Source organism: Numida meleagris, chromosome 13 (assembly GCF_002078875.1).
Source record: "Numida meleagris isolate 19003 breed g44 Domestic line chromosome 13, NumMel1.0, whole genome shotgun sequence".
Taxonomy (NCBI): domain Eukaryota; kingdom Metazoa; phylum Chordata; class Aves; order Galliformes; family Numididae; genus Numida; species Numida meleagris.
The window spans coordinates 12722740-12744686 of record NC_034421.1 but is presented as its reverse complement, the minus strand read 5'-3'; the positions used below and the strand labels follow the sequence as shown (position 1 = coordinate 12744686).

The window sequence follows — 21947 nt, the reverse complement described above, 5'->3', positions numbered from 1 at the left end:
AGCTCCTGGCTCGGTGGCTGTGAGGCTGCGCCAGCATTGCCTGCAAACCTCATCACGGTGGAGGCCGTCCCAGGGAGCAGCACAGGGGCTGGATGCGGAGCTGCAGACAGACAGCATTCGGCAGCAGCATGGCTGGGTCAGTGCTGCCCCTCTGCCTGCTGCTTGCTGCCACCCTGCGCGGCAGCTTGCCCGATGCCCCAGGGCTCACAGCCCGCACTCGCCCTGTGCTGTGGCGGCTGCGGCGGCTGGAGGAGCAGGTGGGTGCTGGGCAGCCGGGGGGGTGCAGCACAGCAGGGCCCATCCCTGTGGCGTCCTTCACACCACTCCATTGCAGTTTCGCTGGTTCCAGGAGGTGACACTGAGCCATCTCCAGAGCATCGCCAGGAACTACAACATCTCCTACAACATCGACAGCCGCTTTCGGTCACTGGCGGAGCAGGCGGAGGCGGCCGATGCAGCCCGGGCTGCCCTGGGCACTGAGCTGGCCCGCCTGGCTGCTGTCAGCCGGCGGCTGCAGCGCAGTGTAAGGAGGCTGGAAGGGCGAGCCCCGAGCCCCCACGCCGAGCCACGGAGCCTGCGGGATGCAGTGCACAGCCAGCAGAAGCTGCAGGACTCAGTGCCCCTCAGTGCTCTCGGCCCTCGGCCCCTCAAGGTGAGGCAGCAGCAGCAGCAGACGGAGGAAAGGCAGCGAGTGATGGTGGAGACTGGACCCAGCAGAATGCCCGTGGAGGACACTGAGCCACTCAGTGACACCGAAGCTGTCACAACAGCACTGCCCACTTCAGCCACTGGACCCCAGGAGCAGTTCCTGGCCCCCCAGCAGCCGGAGACAGGTGGGTGCAGGCCCCCTACCTGACCAGTGGAATGAGGTCAAGACCTGGTGCTGGCAGAGTTCTGTGTGACACAGCTCTGCCTTTGGTTCCATTTTAAAATATGGGGCTTCACTGAAGTCCTGTGGTGGGGGTAGCAGAGATTGCACAGCCCACTCTGAAGCCCTAGGGACGTTTGTCCAAGGACTGAGTGCTGCTTTCCCTCCCCAGTGTGCAGTGTGGGCTCCGTGCTGCTGTTCCCCAACACCTCAGCCAGTGATGGTGCTGTGCTCCAGCCGAGGCTGCACGTGGGGCTGTGGGAGCTGTCATTCTGCACCTGGCTGCTCACCCCAGCTCCTCACCTTGGTGCTGTCCTGTCCTACACCGGCGAGGCCGAGGCCAGCAAGCTGGCCCTGCACGGGGACCACCCTGGGTTTGCACGTTTTGTCATCGGGGACACAGAGTTTCGGCAGCTCCTGGTGACACCGCTCTTGGATGGCAAGTGGCACCACCTCTGCCTCACCTGGTCATCCAGCCACGGCCAGTACCGTGTCTACGTGGACAGGAGGCTGCTGGCTGCCGGCTCCGGTTTCCAGCAGGGCTATGAGGTTCCCGCTGGTGGCTTGCTGGTACTGGGCCAGCAGCAGTCCCACAGCGTGGGCTTTGTGCCCTTTCTGGGCCAGTTGGCTGGCCTGGCCCTCTGGAACCGGGCTCTGCTGCCTGGAGAGGTGGCCAGCATGGCGACCGGCCAGGGGCTGCCCCACGGGCCCCTCCTGACGCTGGCTAATGCCACCCTGCAGGGTGACGTGCACAGGAAGGGGTGTGCCTGCCTCCAGCACTGCCCGTGATGGCAGCAGGAATGGTGCCGGCTTCCAGTAGTGCCCAGGCAGTGTGAGCTGCATGCCCCGGGTGATGGGACACATACCATGGGCTGCCTCGTGGCCAGGTGCCACTGATGGGTGATCATGTCCCTAGGCAGTTGTGGGCAGTCCTGTGGGGGGCATCAGGCACAGGTCTGCTTCACCACATCTCCAGCTCCTTCCCCCAGGAGCACGTACAGCACCATTGTTCCTATTAAAGTGCTTCAGGCATAGAAGAAATGGGATTTATTTTTGTTCTCGCTTTTCACTGCAGCACTCAGTGCCTCTCACTGCTCTGCTGGGTGCCGTGTCTCACAACAAGCTGTGCAGAACGCAGTTTCAGGTGGGCTTTAATGTACAGTGGTGCTCTCCGCAAGCTGGCTGCATCTGCACCCGCATGGCTCCCAGGTGCGCGGGCTCTCCTCGCTGTGCTGCCGTGCTCACGTGGCGCAGTGCCAGGCCGGGTGACAGGCAGGTGCTGGCCGCGTGCCCCTGCCACCAACATCTGCCACTGAGTCACACCCGGGGAGGTTGGGGCATGGAAACACCCATGCCCTGCGATGAGCCAGAGCCGCCAGGCACACCGCCCCGCGTGTCCGCCCTGCCCTGCAGCCACAGGGCCCCGCGGGTGGTGCCGAGTGCCGGGCTGAGGGCAGCCCCACAGAGAGCGGCCTGCTGGCTGCCGCCGGGCCTCGGCCCCCGAGGCGGGACTACAACTCCCATGGTGCCCCTGGGCGCGGCCGCCGCATCGGTCGCCGTAGTGCTCACGTGACGCCGGCTCGTGTCACATGATCGGCCGGTGAGGCAGGGGCTGCTGGAGCTGCGCGTCGCAGCCGGCCCGCATGGCCAACGTCGCCAAGAAAGTGTCGTGGTCCGGCCGCGACCCCCGCGACGACGAGGACGAGGACGGGCGCGCGGGGGAGACCACCCCGCTGCTCAACGGCACCGGGCCCGGCGCGGCGGGCAGCGCCCGGCAGGTGAGGCGGGGTGGGCCCGGATCCGCGGCGGGGGCCTTCCTCCCGGGCGCAGGGTGCGTGGCTCCTGGCTGCTGGGAGCGTCCTTTTAATTCGTGCTTCAGATGTCGTTCTGAGGGAGAGCCCGATCCTTGGCGGGCCGCTGCTGCCGTGCTGGTCTGGCTCAAACACAGGTGTGTGTGATGGTGAATGTATGGAGCTACGTGGCTAAAAGCGAGTCCAGGGTGGGCAGTGTTTTTAGCACAGGAAGGTCCATTCCTTCTTGCAAATCGATTTGGAGCAGTTAATCTCGTCCTAAAACAAGCTTCTCTGCGATGCTTGGAGGGTTGGGGCAGTGATTTGGGCCAGGCTGAGCCCGCAGAGCACTGCTGTGTGAGCGCTGGGTGGGAGCGGGGCTGCCTGGGCGCAGTGCTGGTAAGTTTCCAATAGGAAGCTTGCAGGGAGCCTTCAGCATAGATGGGAAGGCAGGCTTTGGCAGCCGTTAGCCTGGCTGTCTTGTCTGGCATAGTTCTGTGCTGCCCTGCTCCTGGGCAAGTCAGAACAGCGGGCTCGTTAGATTAATTAGAGGGAAATTCAGGGTTTGTTAGGCTGCAGGTTCCTAGTGTGGCTCAGCAGGACGGGGCACGGCTGGCTGGATGGAGTCGGCTGCGCTCCTGCTGCTGTTCTGATCTGAAAGTAGAAATAAGGTCAGTACAGCAGCACTGGGTGTATTTACAGCATGCTGCCTGCACAAATCACATGGTGAAAACTGCAGGTCTAAGGCATGGTAGGGGAAGGATTAACCAGATCTCTTGGCTGTGGATCAATCAGCAAAAGGGTTTCTGTGAGTGACTTTAAAGAAAGAGTAGTGACAGTTGGAGGGGTGAGTGAGACCTGGCCCTGCTGGTCTGTGTTTATTGCCACAGTGTCCCCTGATGGTCCAGCTGGTGACAGAGCAGTGCATGCCATTTCCCTTAGCAGAGCACAGGAGTAAGTGCTGTACTGTAGCTCTCAGCATGGGGTGGGGATGACAGGCAGCAGGACGGGCACTGGCCTGGCAGCGCAGCTGTCCCTGTGGCACCAGGATTGCCCTGAAGCATGGCCCAGCTGCTTCTCTCCGTGGATGGTCCTGTGGGCTTAATGCCATACAGCTCAGTAGGGCCCTTTGTGGCTCTGTGCTGCTACAAGCACAGCCCTCTGGGTACGTGAGGAAGAGGGCAGGACGCTGGCAATGTCCCCATAGCTGTCTGTGGCCAGCTTACACTATTAGGAGCCAGCTGGGTGTGATTACAGCGTGGTACCAGGGAGGGGTACTGAGAAGTGGGAGCAGGATGGCTTTGGCAGAGTGAAGCTGTTTTTCTCATGGGAGACTTTATCTGGGGTCATAGTACTACAACAGAAATGGCACCCAACTGGGGTTTCTTCCCTTTCTTGCATGTTCTTTTAATGCAAATGAAGGTGTTTTTAAAATGACAGAAGGAAACACGGGTCTGTAGTTCCCCAGCTAACTGCTGCGATCGATTGAGAGCTGGTGAGTGGGAGGTGAGAGGGCTGCTTGCCTTGATGTGTGCGCCCATGGTGGTGGAGGGGTGCTGCAGGGATGTGCTGGGGCTTTGTTTTGGGGCTTGCTGGCTCAGGGGGAGCTGAGTGCAGCAGCAGAGCTGGGTCAGCCTCCATCCTTCCATCAGGACCTGGCTCTGTCACAAGGCAAGGTGCTGTCTGCACATCTGTGCATCACGTGTGCCCCAGTGTGTGGGTTGCCCTCCTCCCAAGTTCTCAAGTCGCATGTAATGTATCGATTCTCAAACTGAAAAGTGGGTGGGTGATTTCAGTAAGAGCAGCCAATTCCTATCATTAGCTTAAGGTATTTTTTCAAAAAATAATATTTGTTGCTACCCCTCGAGGGTGCGTTCTGTATGTGCGCTCCAATGCCTTGGCTTTGAGACCTGTGCAGTGCTGATGCTCCTAAAGGTGCCTGGGAAGGGGAGGATGGGCAGGGTGTTGTCAGGCTATGGGACTGCTCATCTTCCCCCATGTGCCACAGCGAGCTGCCCAGTGACATGGCATGGCAGGCAGGAGTCATCTTTTCTCACCCCTGAGCGGGCCAGGAGGGCCCTGGGGGCTGGAAACCCTCTTCCTTCCTGTTGCTTATGCGGTGTGGGCTCCTGGTGCAGTTTGTGCACAGTGCTTTATCTTGCTGATAACAGAGAGCCACGTGCATCCAGAGCTCGTTAGCGAGGAGCGGGGTAGTGATAGAGAACTGCTTACTGGAGAGCACTGTGTCTCTGGGGGGGTGGTCGTAGGTGCAGTGTGTCCTGTGGGGATGGCCTTGCTGGCTGCCCTGGAGATGGGCTGCAGAGCAAACGCTCCATTTGTGGTTCTTCAGGGTCCAGTTAGCGAGGCACTAAAAGGCTGCTGTGTACACAGGAGGTGTTTGCTCTGCGGCTGTTCTAGATAGCCTTGTTTGAAGTTGTTCCTCTATTCGCAAAGCAGTGTCGTGCTGTGACCACTGTGCTCTGAGACAGAGCGCTGCTGTGATGGGCTTTCCCTAAGCAGTCATTCCTTTGCTGCAATGCTGCTGCTTCCTGACCTGTGGATATGGGGCTTCGAGGGATGTGTGGCCGTATCTTCTCAGGAACCCCTCATCAGGTCACTGGGACAGCATGGAGATCTCCCTGAGCTAGCAGGGGTGCCAAGGGCTGGGTGACATCTTCTACTGGTGGGAAGGTCCCAGGTGTCCCTATGTGGGATGGGACAGGAGAGCTGTTGGTCCGTCTGCATCCTCTGGGTTCTGACAGCAGCGTGTGTTGTTGTAGGGAGATAAATGCACTAGAGTCACACGGACACCATATGTGCCTGGGAACAGCAAGCTGTGCTTGGAGAGCATCCAGGCTGGGGTCATGCTGCCTGGGCTGAGCGCATCTCCGAGCCGCACACAGACAGCTCTCTGTCTGCGCCCAGCTGTCCGTTTCCCCCATTACTCCTATGGAAGATGGGTGCTGATGGAAAAAGCCTTTTCCTGTTCCCAGCATGTGATCCCCGTGCTGGCGGGATGGAGCCAGCTGTGCTCTAAGTGCACCCAGCCCTTCTGAGCGCTGCCTGCTGTCCAGGCTTGGGATGAGCTGGGCAAGGACTCTGTGTTATACAACCGAGATGTTTTCAAATGTAACACAAAGTTCAGCTTCAGGTCCGACTGCAATTCCTTTTCCTTTCCTGTTTGTGTTCCACTGCTCTGTAATCCCTTGGGGAGCTGGCTGGTGCCCGTGTAAGCTCCCCCTGCTCCCACGTGTCCCTGCATGGTGACGGTGTTGGGTCTGCCTGCCTCACAGGAGCTGTACTGGTGCTGAGCAGGCACCAGTGGGTTTGGGAAGTGGGGGCGAAGCCCACCCGCAGGTCAGGGAGTAAATGAGAGTGTGGAGCAGATGAGGAAATGGGGAAAATAGGTCAGGCTGCAAACACAAAGGAGTGTTCTTCTTTGCAGTGACGTGCGTGGCTCCCGCTGCTCTGGCCTGCGCGTTCCAGGCGGGATCTGTGGAGATTAAAGCAGGAGGGGCTCAATCTGGGATCTGCAGCTTGCTGGCCCCTGCAGAGAGAGACTGCCCTGCTGGGACCTTCCTGTTGCTCTCCAGTGTTCCTTTATTCTCTGGTCCTTCAGCTGTTTTGGAGTAGGGCTGTCAGAGGGGTGAGGCAGGGGGGAAGATGTCAGCGTTGAGAAATGGTGTCTGGGCTGTTCTTAGTGGCAGTGCTGCTCTCACACCCTTGCGTGTCCCCACGTTTCACAACAGCAGTGGGTGAGGGCAGCTCACTTGCTTCTGCTGGGGCTCTGTGTGCGCTGCCCAGCTAGCTCAGCCTGAGCCTGCCTTGGCCCAGAATAATCCCTAGACTCCTGTGTTGTGCAATTGTGCTGCTCGTAACAAGCCTGAGGGCTCACCACAGAAAGGAGAACCTTCCCGGCACTGTCCTGGGCGCTGCTGAGCAGTGCTGGTGTCCCCTCTGTCCCCACTGGTGCATGCTGTTCTGGTAGCTGACCTGGGCACTGCCCTGCGCCCGAGGCACTTGAGGGAAGCAAACGTGCTGATGTGCTCATCTCTCTGGCTGGGAACCCTCCTGTGGAACAGATGGAGGAGCAAAAAGCGCCATCGGCCATCCCTTATCGCTGCCTGGCTGAGGAGTAGCCCCGACTGTTTTGGGGGGGCTGTCCCCCCCCCCCTCCAACACCTTGCATGGCTCCTGGCCAGTGCTGGAGCTTGGCACGGAGACACAAAGGTGGTCAAACACGAGCTCTGGCCGTCCCTGGGGACTCCATGCATGGAAGCACTTTGGGGAGCAGGACCCAGCCTGGGCCTGGGTGTGTGCTGGGTGCAGGTGGCACCGGCTGGGCTGTCTGCAGGTGGTGTGTTCGGGAACTGACTTTGTTCTCCCTTCTCTTCCTAGTTCACTCCTTCTTCCTTCCTGCGCACTGGGCAGCTGAGCAATGTGGATCTCAATGAGGACATCCGTGAGCTGGTGAGTGGCACAGAAGGGGGCTGAGACTGAGTTTCCCTGCTGTGGAATAACCCGTGGGGATGCTCCCAGGGCAGCAGGGTTGGCCATGGGACACCACTGAGCGCTGCCCTTTCTCCCCCATCCTGCTTGTCACACGAGGGCTCCTGCATGGCCATCCTTGGATCTCAAGTGCTGCAGCAGTTGAGAGGCATTTCTGTTGCTGGTTTGAGTTGGAGCACTTGTGACTGGGTGGTTGTAGCATGTCTTAATGCAGTGCTTTGGAGGAAAGGCTGGGCCAGTTCTGGATGTAGCTGTAATGCAGGACTGGGACAAGGGCATGTGATGCTGGTGGGGCCCCTCCTGCAGCCTTAGCAAATGCCCTAAATCAGAGCTGGGGGAAGCTTGCACGATCAAAGGCATTTGTGAAACAGAATTTAGTTTCTACCCAAAACCACAGATCTGCTTGAAATAGCTCCTTGCTTTAGGCCAAAGGAATTTCCTGTTGGGGTGAAATGTTGCCCTCCGCTGGGAGCATGGAGATGCTCTGATTTATTAAAATGGCTGTTTGGTACTGGCTGCGCAGAACCTCTGCCTGCCTGGTCCCTGCTCTGCTGTACTTGCAGTTGCCCGTGGGACACATCCTGCTTGGGGATGGTGCAGGAGGGCCAGAGGTGCACACAGACAGGGCTATTTGAGCTGACTTAAATCTGCATGCAGTGACCAGTGGGAAACCACCCTGGGTCTTCGGCACTAAGGCTGCTCTCTCTGCAGTCCTCCCTGCCCTTCCTGGGTGTTCATGCAGTAAAACCAGCACCAAGCCAGCATTATGGCATGAGTGCTTCTGTGTCAGTTACTTGTTGCCCTCAAGAAGGCAAGCAGGGACCCTGCCAACCTGTGTGTCGTATCCCACAGGAGACAGAGCTCCCCCGGTCATATCCCAATGAGATCCCCCACAACGAGAAGCTCCTGTCACTCAAGTATGAGGTATGTGTGTCCCTGCTTCTTCCTCAGCTCCGCTGCTGCCAGCTGCCCTCTGAGAGGCACTGGTGAGGGCGGGCTCTTGGGGGAGGGTCTCAGATTGGTCCTCCCCTGGCATAGGGATCTTCTCCAGCATTAGACACTAACAGCATCTCCCTTCTCTGAGCTAGAGCCTGGACTATGACAACAGTGAAAACCAGCTGTTCCTGGAAGAGGAAAGGAGGATAAACCACGCGGTGAGTCCTGCCATGACTTGGTTATCCATTGTCCCTGCACGCTGACACCATTCAAACACTGTGCCCTCCATGGCACGGCAAGGTGGTGCTCAGCAGCAGTGCTTGAGCTGTGTGGTTTGATGGGCATCCACCAGTTTGCAATGGGCAGGGTGGCCAGCTCTGCAGGAGCCCAGCATGGCACAAGGGAGGGATGAGAAGCTCGCCTGGGTGCCATGGTGGTATTGCTGGGCTGGGTGGGGAAGGCCCTACCCTGGGGGCTTTGGGAGTCAGTACTGCAGCAAGATACAGCAGGAGAGTGTGCTGAGAGGCTTGGTGGAGGCAAGTGAGCTGGGAATCTTGTCTTCTAGCCAGAGATCCCTCAGAGGGTCAAGGGTACTGGGGGCTGCCTTGAAATAGGTCAGGCTTTACAGTCCTGTGCCAAGCAGAACCGGGCTGGGGCTTGATTCAAGGAAGGGGGCCAGCTGGGCTGGAACCCATCTTGATGCTCGCTGGGGCTGTGGGTGCAGGATTGAGGAGCAGTGTGTTCTGATGGCTGTCTGTCTGTCTGTCAGGCCTTCCGGACGGTGGAGATCAAGCGCTGGGTCATCTGTGCCATGATTGGCATCCTCACCGGCCTCGTCGCCTGCTTCATTGACATTGTGGTGGAGAACCTGGCCGGGCTGAAGTACCGTGTGGTGAAGGACAGTATCCTTGCATGGAGCTGAGGCCTCCAGCTGGGCAGGAGCCACTGGATCTGTGCCCTCTGCTCCTGGTGGCAACGAGAGAAATGCTGGGGGAGAGGGCAGCTTCCTCCTGGGTTTGGTGGCACAGGGCTTGCTGCACCCAGTGCTGCTTTGAGGTGCTACCTGCATCCAAGTGCTCCCATCAGTGCACTCTGCACACCACAGCCCCAGGAGCTCCGTGGTGATGCTTTGTGATGGTTGGAAGGATATTCCTGAGCTGATACCAGCCTTTCCTTGATCCTCCTCCACAGACATCGACAAGTTTACAGAGAAAGGGGGCCTGTCTTTCTCTCTGTTACTCTGGGCCATTCTGAATGCCAGTGTGGTGATGGTGGGCTCTGTTATCGTTGCTTTCATAGAGGTGAGGGTTTGGACACTGCCTATGTGGGGGTACTCCTGTAACATCCATCACATGCATTCCTGCTGAATTGGCCCTTCTGAATGGGGCCCCATTCAGAGCGTGAGCGTCTGCGGTGAGCAGGCTGGTCAGGTGCTCTGAGACACACTCAAGAGGAAAAGCCAGAAACTGGCAGCTGACCAGTGATGTTTGGAGGCAGGTTGTGGCTGAGAGGGAGCAATGGCTCCCTGCAGGCCAGCAGCAGCTTCCTTGTTGCTTTGCCCTTGCTCTCTGGCCAAGCTCTCCCTGGCCACCAAGTGTGAGCCTTCTGCAGGGAACACCCTTGTGTTCCCCTAGAACTTGCTGACTGCATCTATTTGCCCTTTGGGGCGATGTATCTAGGGGCACAGCAGGTGCATCTTGAGAGCTTGTAGATAAGCTTTGAGCCTCCCCAATGAGATGCCTGGCATGGCCTGTGTTTAGGGACAGGGTAAGGTGGCCAGCATGCCCCCAGTCTCCATCCTGTACGTGATAGCTACTAATGCCTTCCTGTTCCTCACAGCCCGTCGCAGCTGGCAGTGGCATTCCCCAGATCAAATGCTACCTCAATGGTGTGAAGATCCCACATGTGGTCCGGCTCAAGGTAAGGAGTGGGAACTCGTGGGCTGAGTGCCTACTGCATGGGCTAGGCTGGACCAAGCACGCTTCATTCTTGTGCCATAGGGCATTCCCTGTGTGTTGCTGTGGCAGAGATGGAGCTGGAATCCCCACAGCAGCGTGGGATGCCCCTGTCACCTTTGTGATGTGCTGTGCCTCTTGCTCTGTCTTGCAGACCCTGGTGATCAAAGTCTGCGGGGTCATCCTCTCGGTGGTCGGCGGCCTGGCCGTTGGGAAGGTGATGTGCACAAAGCTCTCTCTGGCATGTTCCTGGCACGTTGTTATCTGCTGCTGGCATGCATGCCACAGCTCAGCACCAGCCCTGCACTGGGGGGTGTGGGGCTGGTGGCCCTGCAGTGACTTCCCAGTTCTACTCCCTGCCAGTCCTGGGGCACGTGGTGCTGTTGAAGCAGTCGGTGTGTGGCTTGGCTGAGGGCAGGAGAGCAGCAGCCTGTGTCTGCCTGTGTTTGCACCATGAATGTCAGATAGGGGAGCGCAGGTGCCGTGTTGGGACCTGGCTGACCTGCTGGGGCTGAAGGCAAGGAAGGCAGCCTTTGCAAGCCAAGCACCTGTCCACTCTGCTGGAGGGAGTGCTGGTGGGAACAGGAGCCACTTGCTAGAATGAGGATCTAGGGGGGGAGAAATTGCAAGGTCTGTATTGACCCAAATCCTCTATCACTAGATCTGCAGAGACAGAACTAGTACAGGTATAGCATCCAGCTTTAGGGCCATTACCTGGGGATCAGCATCCAACCTTCCCAGCTTTCCTTGACCTTAGCTGTTCTTCCATCCCTGGTCTGATTCCACTCTCCTGCCCACAGGAAGGACCCATGATTCACTCTGGAGCTGTGATTGCTGCTGGCATCTCCCAGGGAAGATCCACGTCTTTGAAGCGAGACTTCAAGGTCAGTGCTCAGGGCAAGGGGTTCTGCTGCAGGCTGAGAGCAGAGCACACCGCCCTCACTGGTGTCAGAGCCCAGTCATGCTGTGGGCTGGTGCAGCTCTGACTCCTCTGGTGAAGGTGACCAGTGAGAGGGAGGGAGCTGTGAACTCCATCTGATGCCACCTGAATCTCCTCCTGTGCTGCTGGTGGTCCCTAAACAGCTCCGTGGGGGGTTCTACTGGTGGTAGGGGGTTGTATCTATGTCTCCTCTCATGCCTTTGGCCACCCCTGAACCTACCTTCACTTTGGTATTTCAGATCTTTGAGTACTTCCGCAGAGACACAGAAAAAAGGGACTTTGTCTCGGCTGGAGCTGCTGCCGGTGTCTCTGCGGCATTTGGTGCCCCTGTGGGTATGTGTCTCTGCTCTGATGCTGAGCAGTGCTGCACACATCTGTCAGGGGGCTGCTCTTGCCTGCAGGGATCTGCCTGGGGCACTGCAGAAGCCTGGGCTGGGAGAGCCCTGTTACTTCCAGGCTCAAATGCTTGCTTGGAAGCCCATAGGTTGGGTGCTGCATGGTGGGAATATGTAAGCAACACAGTCTGGTGTGCTGCCATCCTCTGCCTGCCCCAGGATTGAGAAGGGAAACTGGCTGCTCTGTGGTTGTGCCATGAGCCTTCATGAAAGGTGCCTGCCACTCCAAGCTGTCCTGCCCTACTGTGCAGGTCTTGGGAAGAGAGGAGGTGGTTACCTGACTCTGATCCTAAATGTTGCTTCCCTGGGATGGAGGGGGGGGCAGCGAAGGGGCTTTGCTGTAAGCAGTGCATCAAACCCATTAGGCTTGGCTGGTCCCTTCACTGGAACCTGGAGTTGTGGGACACATGGGCTGGTATGGGTTTGGCTGCCTTGGCTGGTGCTGAGAGGTGAGAGTCTGTGGCACGTGCCTGTTGTGAAGATGTTTGTGTCTTGCTCTTGCAGGGGGTGTCCTCTTCAGCTTAGAGGAAGGGGCTTCCTTCTGGAACCAGTTCCTGACATGGAGAATTGTAAGTGCTGCAAAGCAGAAGCAGTAAATTAAGGCAGGCCTTAATCCAGTTAATGCAGGGTGTGCTGGCACTGAGGCATCATCTCTTCCCCTGTGCCCTGAGGCTGCGTCCCACAGCTGTGTGCCTCCTTTCATCCTTGCCCTGGGCAGCCATGTAATGCATTGCAGGGATCAGGGCATCCCACATCCCCTTTTAGCTCCCAAGGCTACATTTGGGTCTGACTGAGTGAGGTCTCATTTCCTGTAGCTGCCAACCCCTTTTCCAAGGGAGCTGCCACAGGGCAGTGGAGAGGTGAGAGGAGGAGTGAGCCCATGCTTGGTGTAAGCTGCCCGGAGCGCTGCCGTGGGGAACGTGGCCGCTTGTCCCCAGCACATCCTGGGTACCAAGTCCTAGCCAAGGACCTTGGGATATTTTGGGATAGTGTGGAATGAGCTGGGCTGGATCTGTCCAGCAGTAACTCTGTGCTGCATCTCTTTCTAGTTCTTTGCCTCCATGATCTCCACGTTCACTCTGAACTCTGTCCTGAGCGTTTACCACGGCAATGCTTGGGATCTGTCCAGCCCTGGGCTCATCAATTTCGGCAGGTTTGATACCGAGGTATGCCACAGATTCTTCTGCTGGGGAAGTTAGAAGCAGCTGGGGGATTTTGGGACATCGGTCTCTCTTAAAACGTTGCCTGGGGCAGGCTCTGGGGTCTGGCTGGATCCCAGCTCCACCAATGTGAGCAGAAGCCGTTCCTGCAGCCACTGCTGGGTCTGGGTGCTAAGGAGCATTCAGGGCACGCCCTGGGCTGCTTCAGGAGCTGCCCACTGGCTCAGGCTCATGCTGCCTCAGACAGACAGTGACCGGCAGCCAAAGGTCCAGAAGATCTGAAACCCATCTCTTGTTTGCAGAAAATGGGATACACGATCCAGGAAATTCCTATCTTCATCTTCATGGGAGTGGTTGGTAAGGGAGCTCTGCTCTTTCAATCCAATTAGTATGAATAATTCCCTCTGTTCTGTCCGGGCCTAAAAATCTTCAGGATCCACTTTCCCGGGGGGGAGTGGAAAATCCATTAAACTCGGGGCAGAGGCTGTTTGTGGAATTCACGGGGGTGAGAGCAGGATCCTGGGCCAGCCCTCACCCTTGTAGCGAAGGAGAGACCGTGTAATCTGTATCCTGCAAAGTCCTCTGTGGGGTCAGTGTGTTGCAGTCATGGGCAGCCCCGTGCTGCCACGTGTCCTGGGGCAGCCAGTCATGCTGGCTGTGTCATCGATGTCCCTCTGAGCTTCCCCTTTTCTCTTGGGTCTTGGGTGGCTGTAGGAGAGCCTGAGACTTGCGTGCTGACTCTCCCCTCCTTTCCACTCACAGGTGGGATCCTGGGGGCTCTGTTCAATGCTCTGAATTACTGGTTAACGATGTTCCGGATCAGGTAAGGGCTTGTGGCTGGCTGAGATGATTGAAGGGTTGGCTGACATCTTCTGTGCTCCTTGGTGATGATGTTCCCAGCCAGAGCCAGGCAGTAAACTCAAGCACAATGACAGCAGCCCCTGGAAGCTGACAGATAAAGATGCCTCGTGCTTCTTGCTGCCTGCACCCAAGCCTTCGACCCACAGCATCCCACCTTTTCTATGATCCTGCTAAGTATTTATCCTTAGTGACCTGGTTGTTCAAACAAATGCAAGTACTGGCAGACATGATTGCTACATGAGAGCAATGAGAGAGCCAAGAGAGCTGCTGAATCCATCAGAGTCCGCTGTGGCCCAGCCATACTTGCCACCAGCATTCCAGACGCTAGAACCAGCCTTGGGGTGTCAGAGAGGGGTGACTGTGGCAGCAGCGGAGCTGCTGAAGGGTCTGCAGCATCTCCTAGGGCATTACTCCTCCTGCAGTGCTGCTTACTGGGCTTGGCTTTCTGCTGCCCTCCCTCTCCTGGCACAGCCTTCCATTCCCTGCAGCCCATAAGGCTTGTTGCATCTCACCCCTGGGTGCTGCTGGGGCAGAGCTGGGCTCACTGCTCTGTTCCCTTTCAGGTACATCCACCGGCCTTGCCTCCAGGTGATCGAGGCCATGCTGGTTGCAGCAGTGACAGCAGCCGTGGGCTTTGTCATGATTTACTGCTCCCGAGACTGCCAGCCCATCCAGGGGAGCTCAGTGGCCTATCCCCTGCAGGTAGGAGATGGTGGTGAGCGACACCTGGGGTGAGGGATACCCTGAGGCTGAGCAGGGGAGTGAAACCCTGCTGGAGTTTGTGGCCCTGGGCCTTGCTGGTTCCCCTGCAGCCACTGCCCTCTGCTCTGGGTGGAGCTGGAGACCAGCCATTTGCCCTGGCCTCCTCCTTGCTATAACACCCATCTCAGAGGTGTGAGCCCCACCTGGGCTGCAGCACTGCTTTGCACAGGGTCTCTGTGTCGCCAGCAGCACAATGGCTGGATGGAAGTGCTGCAGGATTGGTGTGCTTGCTGCATGCAGTCCCTCCACCTCTGCAGCCAACTCAAGCATGGCCACCTGCCCTGCTGCGGGGCAGCCCACAGCTGCTGCTTCTAATTCTTTTTTCTCTTCCAGCTTTTCTGTGCTGATGGAGAGTACAACTCCATGGCCACAGCCTTCTTCAACACACCTGAGAAGAGTGTCGTCAACCTCTTCCATGACCCTCCAGGTCTGTGTGCCGAGTGAATGCTTCCTTGAAGAGCAGAGCAGGGCGGGATGTGTGTGTGGTGGCTGACCTCGTTGCTTGTGGGCTGGGGTGGGATATGATTCATGTGGCTCGAAGAGGGCACGGTGGGGTCCAGCAAAGCACTATGTGGGGCAGTAGGCAGTGACTGTTGTGGCTAACAGCTCCTGAGCACGTATGCTGCAAATGAGAGGTGCTGGTGTTCTTCTGCTGTGGCCACGCACCCATCAGTGCCACTGGGGCAGATCTGCTCCGAGCCTTGTGCTGGCTGCAGGGCACGGTGCTGTGATGGGTGTAGCAGTGGTCTGTGCTTAGTACCAGCAAGCAAGCTCTGATCTTAAAAGCAGAGCTGCTTCTTTCCCTGCCACCCAAGGAGATGTCAGCTCCTTTGCTGCAGCAGAGGGAGGAGGGATGGGTGCTGCTGTTTAGAGGCACCATGAGCTCAGCTAAAGGGCTCTGCCCTCAGGGCTGCCCGCAAACAAGGAGCTGGTTCTGTCTGTGCATGTTTGCAAGCTGTCATTCTGATCTGCGTGGGAGCGTGTCTGACCCTCGCTTGCCCTCTGGAGTCCGTCCTGGAAATACCTCTGGCTGGTTTTTTACTTAGCAGGGCCTCTTGGCCCTGAATGACTTTACCTTCTGGGTAGGTTGCGGAGGTGGATTTTGGAGTTTAGATTTGTGTAAGAAATGAGATCTGGCTTTCAGACTCCAGCTCCCATTTCCCTTGGACCCTGTGCAATGATAAAGTGTGCTCTTCCCCTGAGGCTGATGCCCTGCCTTGATCCCAAAGCTGTTCTGGGACTGGTTCACCAGTGCCTCTGCCCAGCAGACCTCATCCTCCAGTGCTGGTGGTCCCTTGGGACTTTGTGAAGTTCATCACGTTGCCCTGCAGGAGAGGCTGCTGGCTGCTCTCCCATGGCTGCAGTGCCCTTCGGGCTGTGGGACTGGCACTGATTCCCTGCTCTCTTCCCACCCCAGGTTCCTACAACCCCATGACACTGGGCATGTTCACCCTGATGTATTTCTTCCTGGCCTGCTGGACATATGGCCTCACAGTGTCTGCTGGGGTCTTCATCCCTTCCCTGCTGATCGGCGCTGCCTGGGGACGGCTGTTTGGCATCTCCCTGTCCTACCTGACCAAGGGCTCGGTGAGTGCTCGATGAGAAGGGGCACTGCAGCTCCTCGCTCTCCTCCTTTGCTGCTGACCTGGCTGCCCGTGCAGGCAGTGGGCATGGAGCTGGCTGAGAGCCTGGCACAGCGGTCTGGAGAAATGTGGGGTGGGTTGGCTCCTCACTTGATGTTCTCCTGAGCTGCATCTGGGCTTTTCCTGGCCCTGACAGAGCCCTGCTGACACATGGGCTGTGCAGGAGGCTTCTGGCATGTTCTGCTCCTTCAGAGGTGGGGTTTAGGGCCAGGGCACTGCTTGTTATGCCTGGGTACCCTGGAGCCAGCAGCTCACTCGGTCCCTTCTCTCTCCTGTGCTCAGATCTGGGCTGACCCTGGGAAGTACGCCCTGATGGGAGCTGCTGCTCAGCTGGGTGAGTTGCTGAGTTGCTGTGGGAGTCATGGCCACGTTCAACTTGTGTTGTAGTGAAGGTGGCATGGGGAAAAAATGCTCTCCACTTCCCTCATGCGGTTTTACCCCTAGTTGAAGTGCAGCCTGTACTGTCAGGTTAAAACCCAGCCTGGCTGTCAGCTTCCTTACAGCACTGCCAAGTGCTGGCAGCACTGTGGCAAAAGCAAGGGTTGGGTTTGTCCAGGGCACCTCCTGGGACTGCTGTGGGGCTGCAGTCTAGTTTAGGTCTGGGAGCTCTGTCTTCCCCTAACATGCCCTGGGCCCCTGTTGCTGTGTGGATCACTGGCATTCACTGGCTGGCTCCTGCCTGCAAAGCCAGTATGGGGGAGCAGTGTCCCCTGGTGGGTTGGATGTGGTGCCTGTGTGAGAGTCCTGGGCTGCTGTGCAGAAACTGAGGGGTCTTGAGTGCTCTCCCCTGAGCCCCTGGTCCCCTCGGGTGCTTCTCGCAGGTGGCATCGTGCGGATGACGCTGAGTCTCACCGTCATCATGATGGAGGCGACAGGCAACGTCACCTACGGATTCCCCATCATGCTGGTGCTGATGACAGCAAAGATTGTGGGAGATTACTTTGTGGAGGTGAGGACTGGATGTGAGCCTGGGGCTGGGTGGAAGGATCTGGGGGTACTGCAGAGCCAGGGGAAGCTGTAGGTGAGGACTAGGGCTGCTGCAGAGCCTTGGGAGGAGACCCTGGGGCTCTGATTCATAAAGGAGCTGCTGCCTGGCTGTACCCCTTTGGCATGTCTCCTGATGGCTTCACTCTCCTTGCAGGGGCTCTATGACATGCACATCCAGCTGCAGAGCGTGCCCTTCCTGCACTGGGAGGCCCCAGTGACGTCCCACTCGCTCACAGCCAGGTATGTAGACTGAGGGTCTGGCACCTCGTGGGGCAGCCCTGGGATCATTTTGCTGCCAGCCCAGCCCCTTCCCCAGCAGGGTGACGTCCCTTCCCATGTCCTCCACTCTGTGGGGACAGAGGACGTGTCAGGGCTGAGAGCTGTGCACGTTGGGGCGGCTTTAGAGTGTGCTGCCACCCAGCTGTTTCACACTGACCCTTCCCTGCAGGGAAGTGATGAGCACGCCTGTCACCTGCCTGCGGAGGATCGAGCGGGTGGGCACCGTCGTGGACATCCTCAGCGACACCTCCTCCAACCACAACGGCTTCCCAGTGGTGGAGAGCAACCCCAACACCACGCAGGTGGGCTGGGGACCCCCTGGTGCTGTGACAGGGGGTTGACTGTGTGAGGGCATGGCGCTCGCTGCCCCAGCCAGCCCTGCCTCATGTGGGGTGCTCTGTTGCAGGTGGCCGGGCTGCGGGGTTTGATCCTGCGCTCTCAGCTCATCGTCCTGCTGAAGCACAAAGTGAGTGCATAGAAACCATCCCAGTGGTCAGGAGGCTGTCTGCTCCTCTGCAGGATCTCTGCCTACCCCATACTGCTGGCCTCTTCCCTCCCTGCCCGTGTGGGTGCCCTGGGGCTGTGGGGCTGAGTGCCCCAGTGAGCATCGTGGGGTGGTCCCTGAGGGACTCGTTCCTCCCCAGGTTTTTGTGGAAAGGGCCAACCTGAGCCTGGTGCAGCGGCGGCTGAAGCTGAAGGATTTCCGGGACGCCTACCCCCGCTTCCCCCCCATCCAGTCGATCCACGTCTCCCAGGATGAGCGCGAGTGCATGATCGATCTGAGCGAGTTCATGAACCCCTCGCCCTACACTGTACCACAGGTAACGGCTGCGGGCCCCTCTGCGCCCCTGCCCCTACAGAGCCCACCACCCTGGGGCCTTGGGGATTAGCTGGGCACACTGTGGCTCCCACGGCCCCGCTCTGCCTTGCAGGAGGCATCTCTGCCGCGGGTGTTCAAGCTCTTCCGAGCCCTGGGCCTCCGGCACTTGGTGGTTGTGAATAATCACAATGAGGTGAGGCCCTGGGGCAGCTCATGGGGACGCTGCTGTTGTCCCCACATTCTGTTCACTGGTGCAAGGCTTAACTCTGTCCCTTCCCCGGCAGGTGGTGGGCATGGTCACCCGCAAAGATCTCGCCAGGTACCGCCTGGGGAAGGAGGGACTGGAGGAGCTCTCGCTGGCGCAGACGTGACGTGGAGCAGCACCACCCAGCGGAGTTGTGCGCTGGCCCCCGGCCCCTCTGAGACCAGGACCCTGTTTTGGTGGAGGCAGGGAGAGGACGGGGCTGGCTTGTGGAGGCATCGCGGTGCCTGGAGCACCAGCCCAGCCACACTGCCCTGGCTCTCTGTGTGTTGCTGCCTTCTCAAGTCTACTGGCTCCTCTTCCTCCTCACTCTATGCTCTGTTTCCCTGAGGGATCAAAATACACAGTTGGCTCTGTTAGCTCCTTGCATAGGCTCACCGTGGGTTGGGTGAAGGCAGGAGTGTGCCCAGGGGAACTGATGTGCCCTGCTGAGCTGGGCCCAGTCTCTCTGCCACAGTCCCTGCCCTCTGTCTCTGCTGCCACCCTGGGCTGTCTGGGCCTGGCCCTGCCTGGGCACCCACCATGGGGCTGGGTGAGGCTGTGTGGGGATGGGAAGTGGTGGGGCTCCTCCTGCTCCAAAGGCCCTGTCCCTTCTCCCCATGCTGCTGCCAACTGTTGGAGTGAGCCCTGTGCCACACTCCTGCACTCTGCTCCTCTGGCTGGAGGGGTTTCCTGCCCCACTGTGCAATAAAAGGGCTCCCATGGTTCAGCAGCTGCTGCCTCCATCTCTTTCTTGGCTCCCTCAGCTGCTTTGTCCCCAAGACTGGGGGGTGAGGGGTAATGTGGCCATGCCTGGACTTGGGGCAGGGATGAGGGAACCCCCTTTTCCTCGGAGATGGTGGTCCCAGAGTGTGGTCCCCTCTGACTCCTGCTCTCCTCCAAGTCCCAGAAGTGCTGCTCCAGTGATGCTGGGTCCAAAGTGGCCTTAGCTGTGTTTCTGTACTCGCTGCGGTTTGGTCCAGACTGGTTCTATAGCCTGGTTCCTGCTGGGCTAGGTCACAGGTGGAGACCAGTCTGCCTTTCCCTGGGTGAGGAGGAGGGTTTCCAGCCCTCACATCCCCATGGTGTAACTCCTCCTCCTTTGCCTTCCTTTGCCACCATCACCGCAGGTGCTGGCCCTATCCCTGCTCCGTGCACTGCACCATGCCCTGCCGTGGCAGCACCCTGTGCTGTGCTCTGGCCTGGGAGCTGTGCAGGGCAGAGAAATGCTGGTGCCTGTGGGCTTCCTACCACTTTCTGTGCTGAAATAAACCCCGTTTGTACTTTTATTCTGGCAGTGCCTGTCTCGTGCTTCCCTCCATCTCCTGGTGCTGTTGCTGGAGCTCAGTGCCATGCTCCTGGGAGCTGAGCCCTAACCCCAGTGTTGGTGCTGGGGGATGCGAGCATTGCTGAGCCTGGGCCTGGCATGGCTTTGGGGTGCTGTATGGGGGGAGTGCTGCATGTCACAGCCCCCTGGCAAGGGGGGGGAAGGGGGGGTGCCTGGAGCCTCTTCCTGGGTGCTTTTCCCTTTCAAGGCCAACAAGGAGGCATTGTAATAAAGCAGGGGATGCCTCGGCTGGACCCTGGTAACAGGGCTGGGTTCCAGCAGCAGCTAGGAGGCCGTGGAGAAGGGGAAGGGCAGCAGTGCAGCCCTGTACTCCAGCCCGGCTCCTGCTCGCTGACAGTGCAGCAGCCATGGGTCCCCATGGTGCTGGCAAGTCCCCCCTGCCTGGGCTGCAGTGTGTCCCTGGCTGGCAGCCGGGTGCTTTGTGAGGCCCCGTGTTGCCCTTTGCCCCAGCACAGCTGAGATAAGGGGATGGGATCCACCGCATCGGGCCTGCCAAGCAAACAGACTGTGCTCCTCCAGCCGCTGCGTGTCCCTCCTCCTCCTCCTCTTCCTGGAGCTGGTGGCTGCCCCGAGGGTGCTGCGCTGCAGCTCTTTGTCACCCAGGGCCAGGGGTATGGTGGTGAGCGGTGAAGGACACTGCACGCGCTCATGCCTGCGGGAGTCATTTATTCACTCATCCCGCTGCTGGCTCCGACCCGCTGGCTCCAGGTGCCCCGGTGCCCGTGGGTTGCTCATTAACTGAGCAGCACGTGGTGGCCCCGGGCCGCGGTGGGTCACAGCCCGCTGTAGGGCTCAGCCTCCAGCTCCGCGTGGCCCGGTGCAGGTGGCAGCTCCCTCCCGCTGCCCGGCAGCTCTGGCCCCGGCTCCACCGTCCAGTGAGCCAGCAGGTCGCTGAAGTCGGGGGTACCGGCGTGCAGGAGGCTGGCAGGGCCGGGGCCCGGCTCCCTCCAGAAGGAGGGCGGCAGCTTCCTCCTGTGCATGGGGGTGATGTGGCCGTATTTCCTCTCCAGCCGCTGCGTCTTGCCACTGGCCGCCCGCGGCGCCAGGCACCGGTGCACGCCGTACTCGAAGAGCTCGGCCAGCGGCCCCAGCCTGTGTGCAGCCCCGTGGCCACCGAGTGCCGCCTCCGGCTGCGCCTGACCACCCCGTGCCCCATGCCCCGGGCTGGCATTGCGGGGTGAGCTGTGGGGCGAGCTGCAGTCCTCGGGCACGCTGTGGCCACCAGTGGCCTCCTCCCGGCCCCGCCGCCCGAAGTACCGCTGGATGTCGCAGCTGATGAGCTCCGAGAAGCGCAGGAGCCGCAGTGTGGACTCCGCAGCATTGGGGCCGGCCGACTCCGGCCCGCTGCAGCCGGTGCTCTCCTCTGCTGCATCCTCTTCATCCTCCTCCTCCTCTTCTTCTTCGTCCTCCTCAGGGAGGTCGGGGAAGTCGGGCTCGGGGCGCGTGGGCAGCAGCAGGCCGTGTGGGAAGGGTGAGGGCAGCTGCAGCTCGGCCAGCGGCCGGATGACGCCGGCGGCCATGTCGGTACGAAGGGAAACCCCGGGGCCTGGGCTCACCCTGCGGGCAGGGACATGGCATGAGGGTGGCACACGGCCCTGCTGCCGTGCTCCACCCTGAAGCACTGTGGGGCTCTGTCGTGCCATGCCGTGGCCAGTGTGGGGCTGCGGGGGCAGCGGGGATGTACCCCAGTCCTTGGGATGGGGGCAACAGGGACATCCCCCTGAGCCATGGGACACAGGACAGTGGGGGTGTCCCCAGTGATCCGTGGGACACAGCGCAGCAGGGATGTCCCCAGTGAGGTGTGAGGCAGCAGGAGTGTCCCTTCCAAGTCACAGGATGTGGAGCAGCAGGGACCTGCCCTGAGCCACAGAGCAAGGTTAGTGCTCCCCTGGAGGTTCCCTGTTACTCTGGGGCTCTGCGTGGTGGTGAATGGGGCTGAGCACCTCCCACCCTGGGCACAGCACTGCTGCTGGATGCTGAGCGCCATGCCCTGTCCACGCAATGACCCCAAAGGTTCCCCTGTTAGGGGACGAACCTGGCCCCCTCCCGGCACTGCTTCTGTGGGCTCTGGCCACAGCTGAGTCCGGCTGAGCTGGATGAGGCCCCTCTATGCTCCCTGCAGGGCATTCTCAGCCACGTGCCCCAAGTCCCTTGCATGGACAAGTGATGGGCTCAGCTCCCGGGGCTCCGCGCACCCCAGCAGGGACACTTGCCTCTGGGCAGCAGGGAGAGGGACAGGGGCTGGAGGGCACTGCCCGGTGCCACATCTCCTGCGGTGCCCCGGCTCGGTCGGCACTCACCTTGGCGCTGCTGCCCGGCCATGCATAGGCTCCCGCGCCGTTCCCCCTCGCTGTCCCTCCACCTGGGCCTGAAGTATTTATAGCGGAGCAGCGAGCTGACGGCTGGCAAATATTTGGTAGCCGTATTGTAATAGTAGACTCGGTAAACAGAGC

General features: G+C 59.5%; 3 protein-coding genes across 3 annotated transcripts in view; 2 read left to right on the top strand and 1 right to left on the bottom strand.

Moving 5' to 3' along the window:
- PTX4 (pentraxin 4) overlaps nt 1-2307 on the top strand; it is an 8524-nt gene extending 6217 nt beyond the window's left edge. Inside the window, exons 2-3 of the mRNA XM_021411760.1 lie at nt 74-843; nt 1000-2307. Of these exons, the coding sequence (XP_021267435.1) occupies nt 74-843; nt 1000-1657 (1428 nt within the window). The 3' untranslated portion in view covers nt 1658-2307. The remainder of the gene's footprint in view (nt 1-73; nt 844-999) is intronic.
- Nucleotides 2435-19435, top strand: CLCN7 (chloride voltage-gated channel 7). Its single transcript, XM_021411688.1, has 25 exons — nt 2435-2646; nt 7057-7128; nt 8020-8091; nt 8256-8321; nt 8873-9005; nt 9295-9404; nt 9943-10023; nt 10213-10275; nt 10859-10942; nt 11238-11331; nt 11898-11962; nt 12443-12559; nt 12856-12910; nt 13316-13376; nt 13978-14116; nt 14510-14603; nt 15594-15763; nt 16102-16153; nt 16641-16768; nt 16961-17046; nt 17255-17387; nt 17492-17551; nt 17730-17906; nt 18018-18098; nt 18190-19435. Exons 1-25 carry the CDS (start codon nt 2512-2514, stop codon nt 18274-18276), a joined length of 2415 nt encoding a protein of 804 aa, XP_021267363.1. The 5' UTR covers nt 2435-2511; the 3' UTR covers nt 18277-19435.
- LOC110405637 lies at nt 20143-21947 on the bottom strand. Its single transcript, XM_021411097.1, has 2 exons — nt 21795-21947; nt 20143-21051 (listed from the first exon to the last, which is right to left on the bottom strand). The coding sequence occupies exons 1-2, from the start codon at nt 21818-21820 to the stop codon at nt 20268-20270; spliced, it is 810 nt and encodes a 269-aa protein (XP_021266772.1). The 5' UTR covers nt 21821-21947; the 3' UTR covers nt 20143-20267.

Bases quoted from the DNA above. Each gene is read 5' to 3' on its own strand.
- LOC110405637 (XM_021411097.1), bottom strand. From the start codon at position 21,820: ATGCATGGCCGGGCAGCAGCGCCAAG. The intron at 21,052-21,794 runs GTGAGTGCCGAC...CCCTGCCCGCAG, and splicing joins GGCCGGGCAGCAGCGCCAAG to GGTGAGCCCAGGCCCCGGGG.
- CLCN7 (XM_021411688.1), top strand. From the start codon at position 2,512: ATGGCCAACGTCGCCAAGAAAGTGTCGTGGTCCGGCCGCGACCCCCGC. The intron at 7,129-8,019 runs GTGAGTGGCACA...CGTATCCCACAG, and splicing joins ATGAGGACATCCGTGAGCTG to GAGACAGAGCTCCCCCGGTC. The intron at 10,024-10,212 runs GTAAGGAGTGGG...TCTGTCTTGCAG, and splicing joins CACATGTGGTCCGGCTCAAG to ACCCTGGTGATCAAAGTCTG.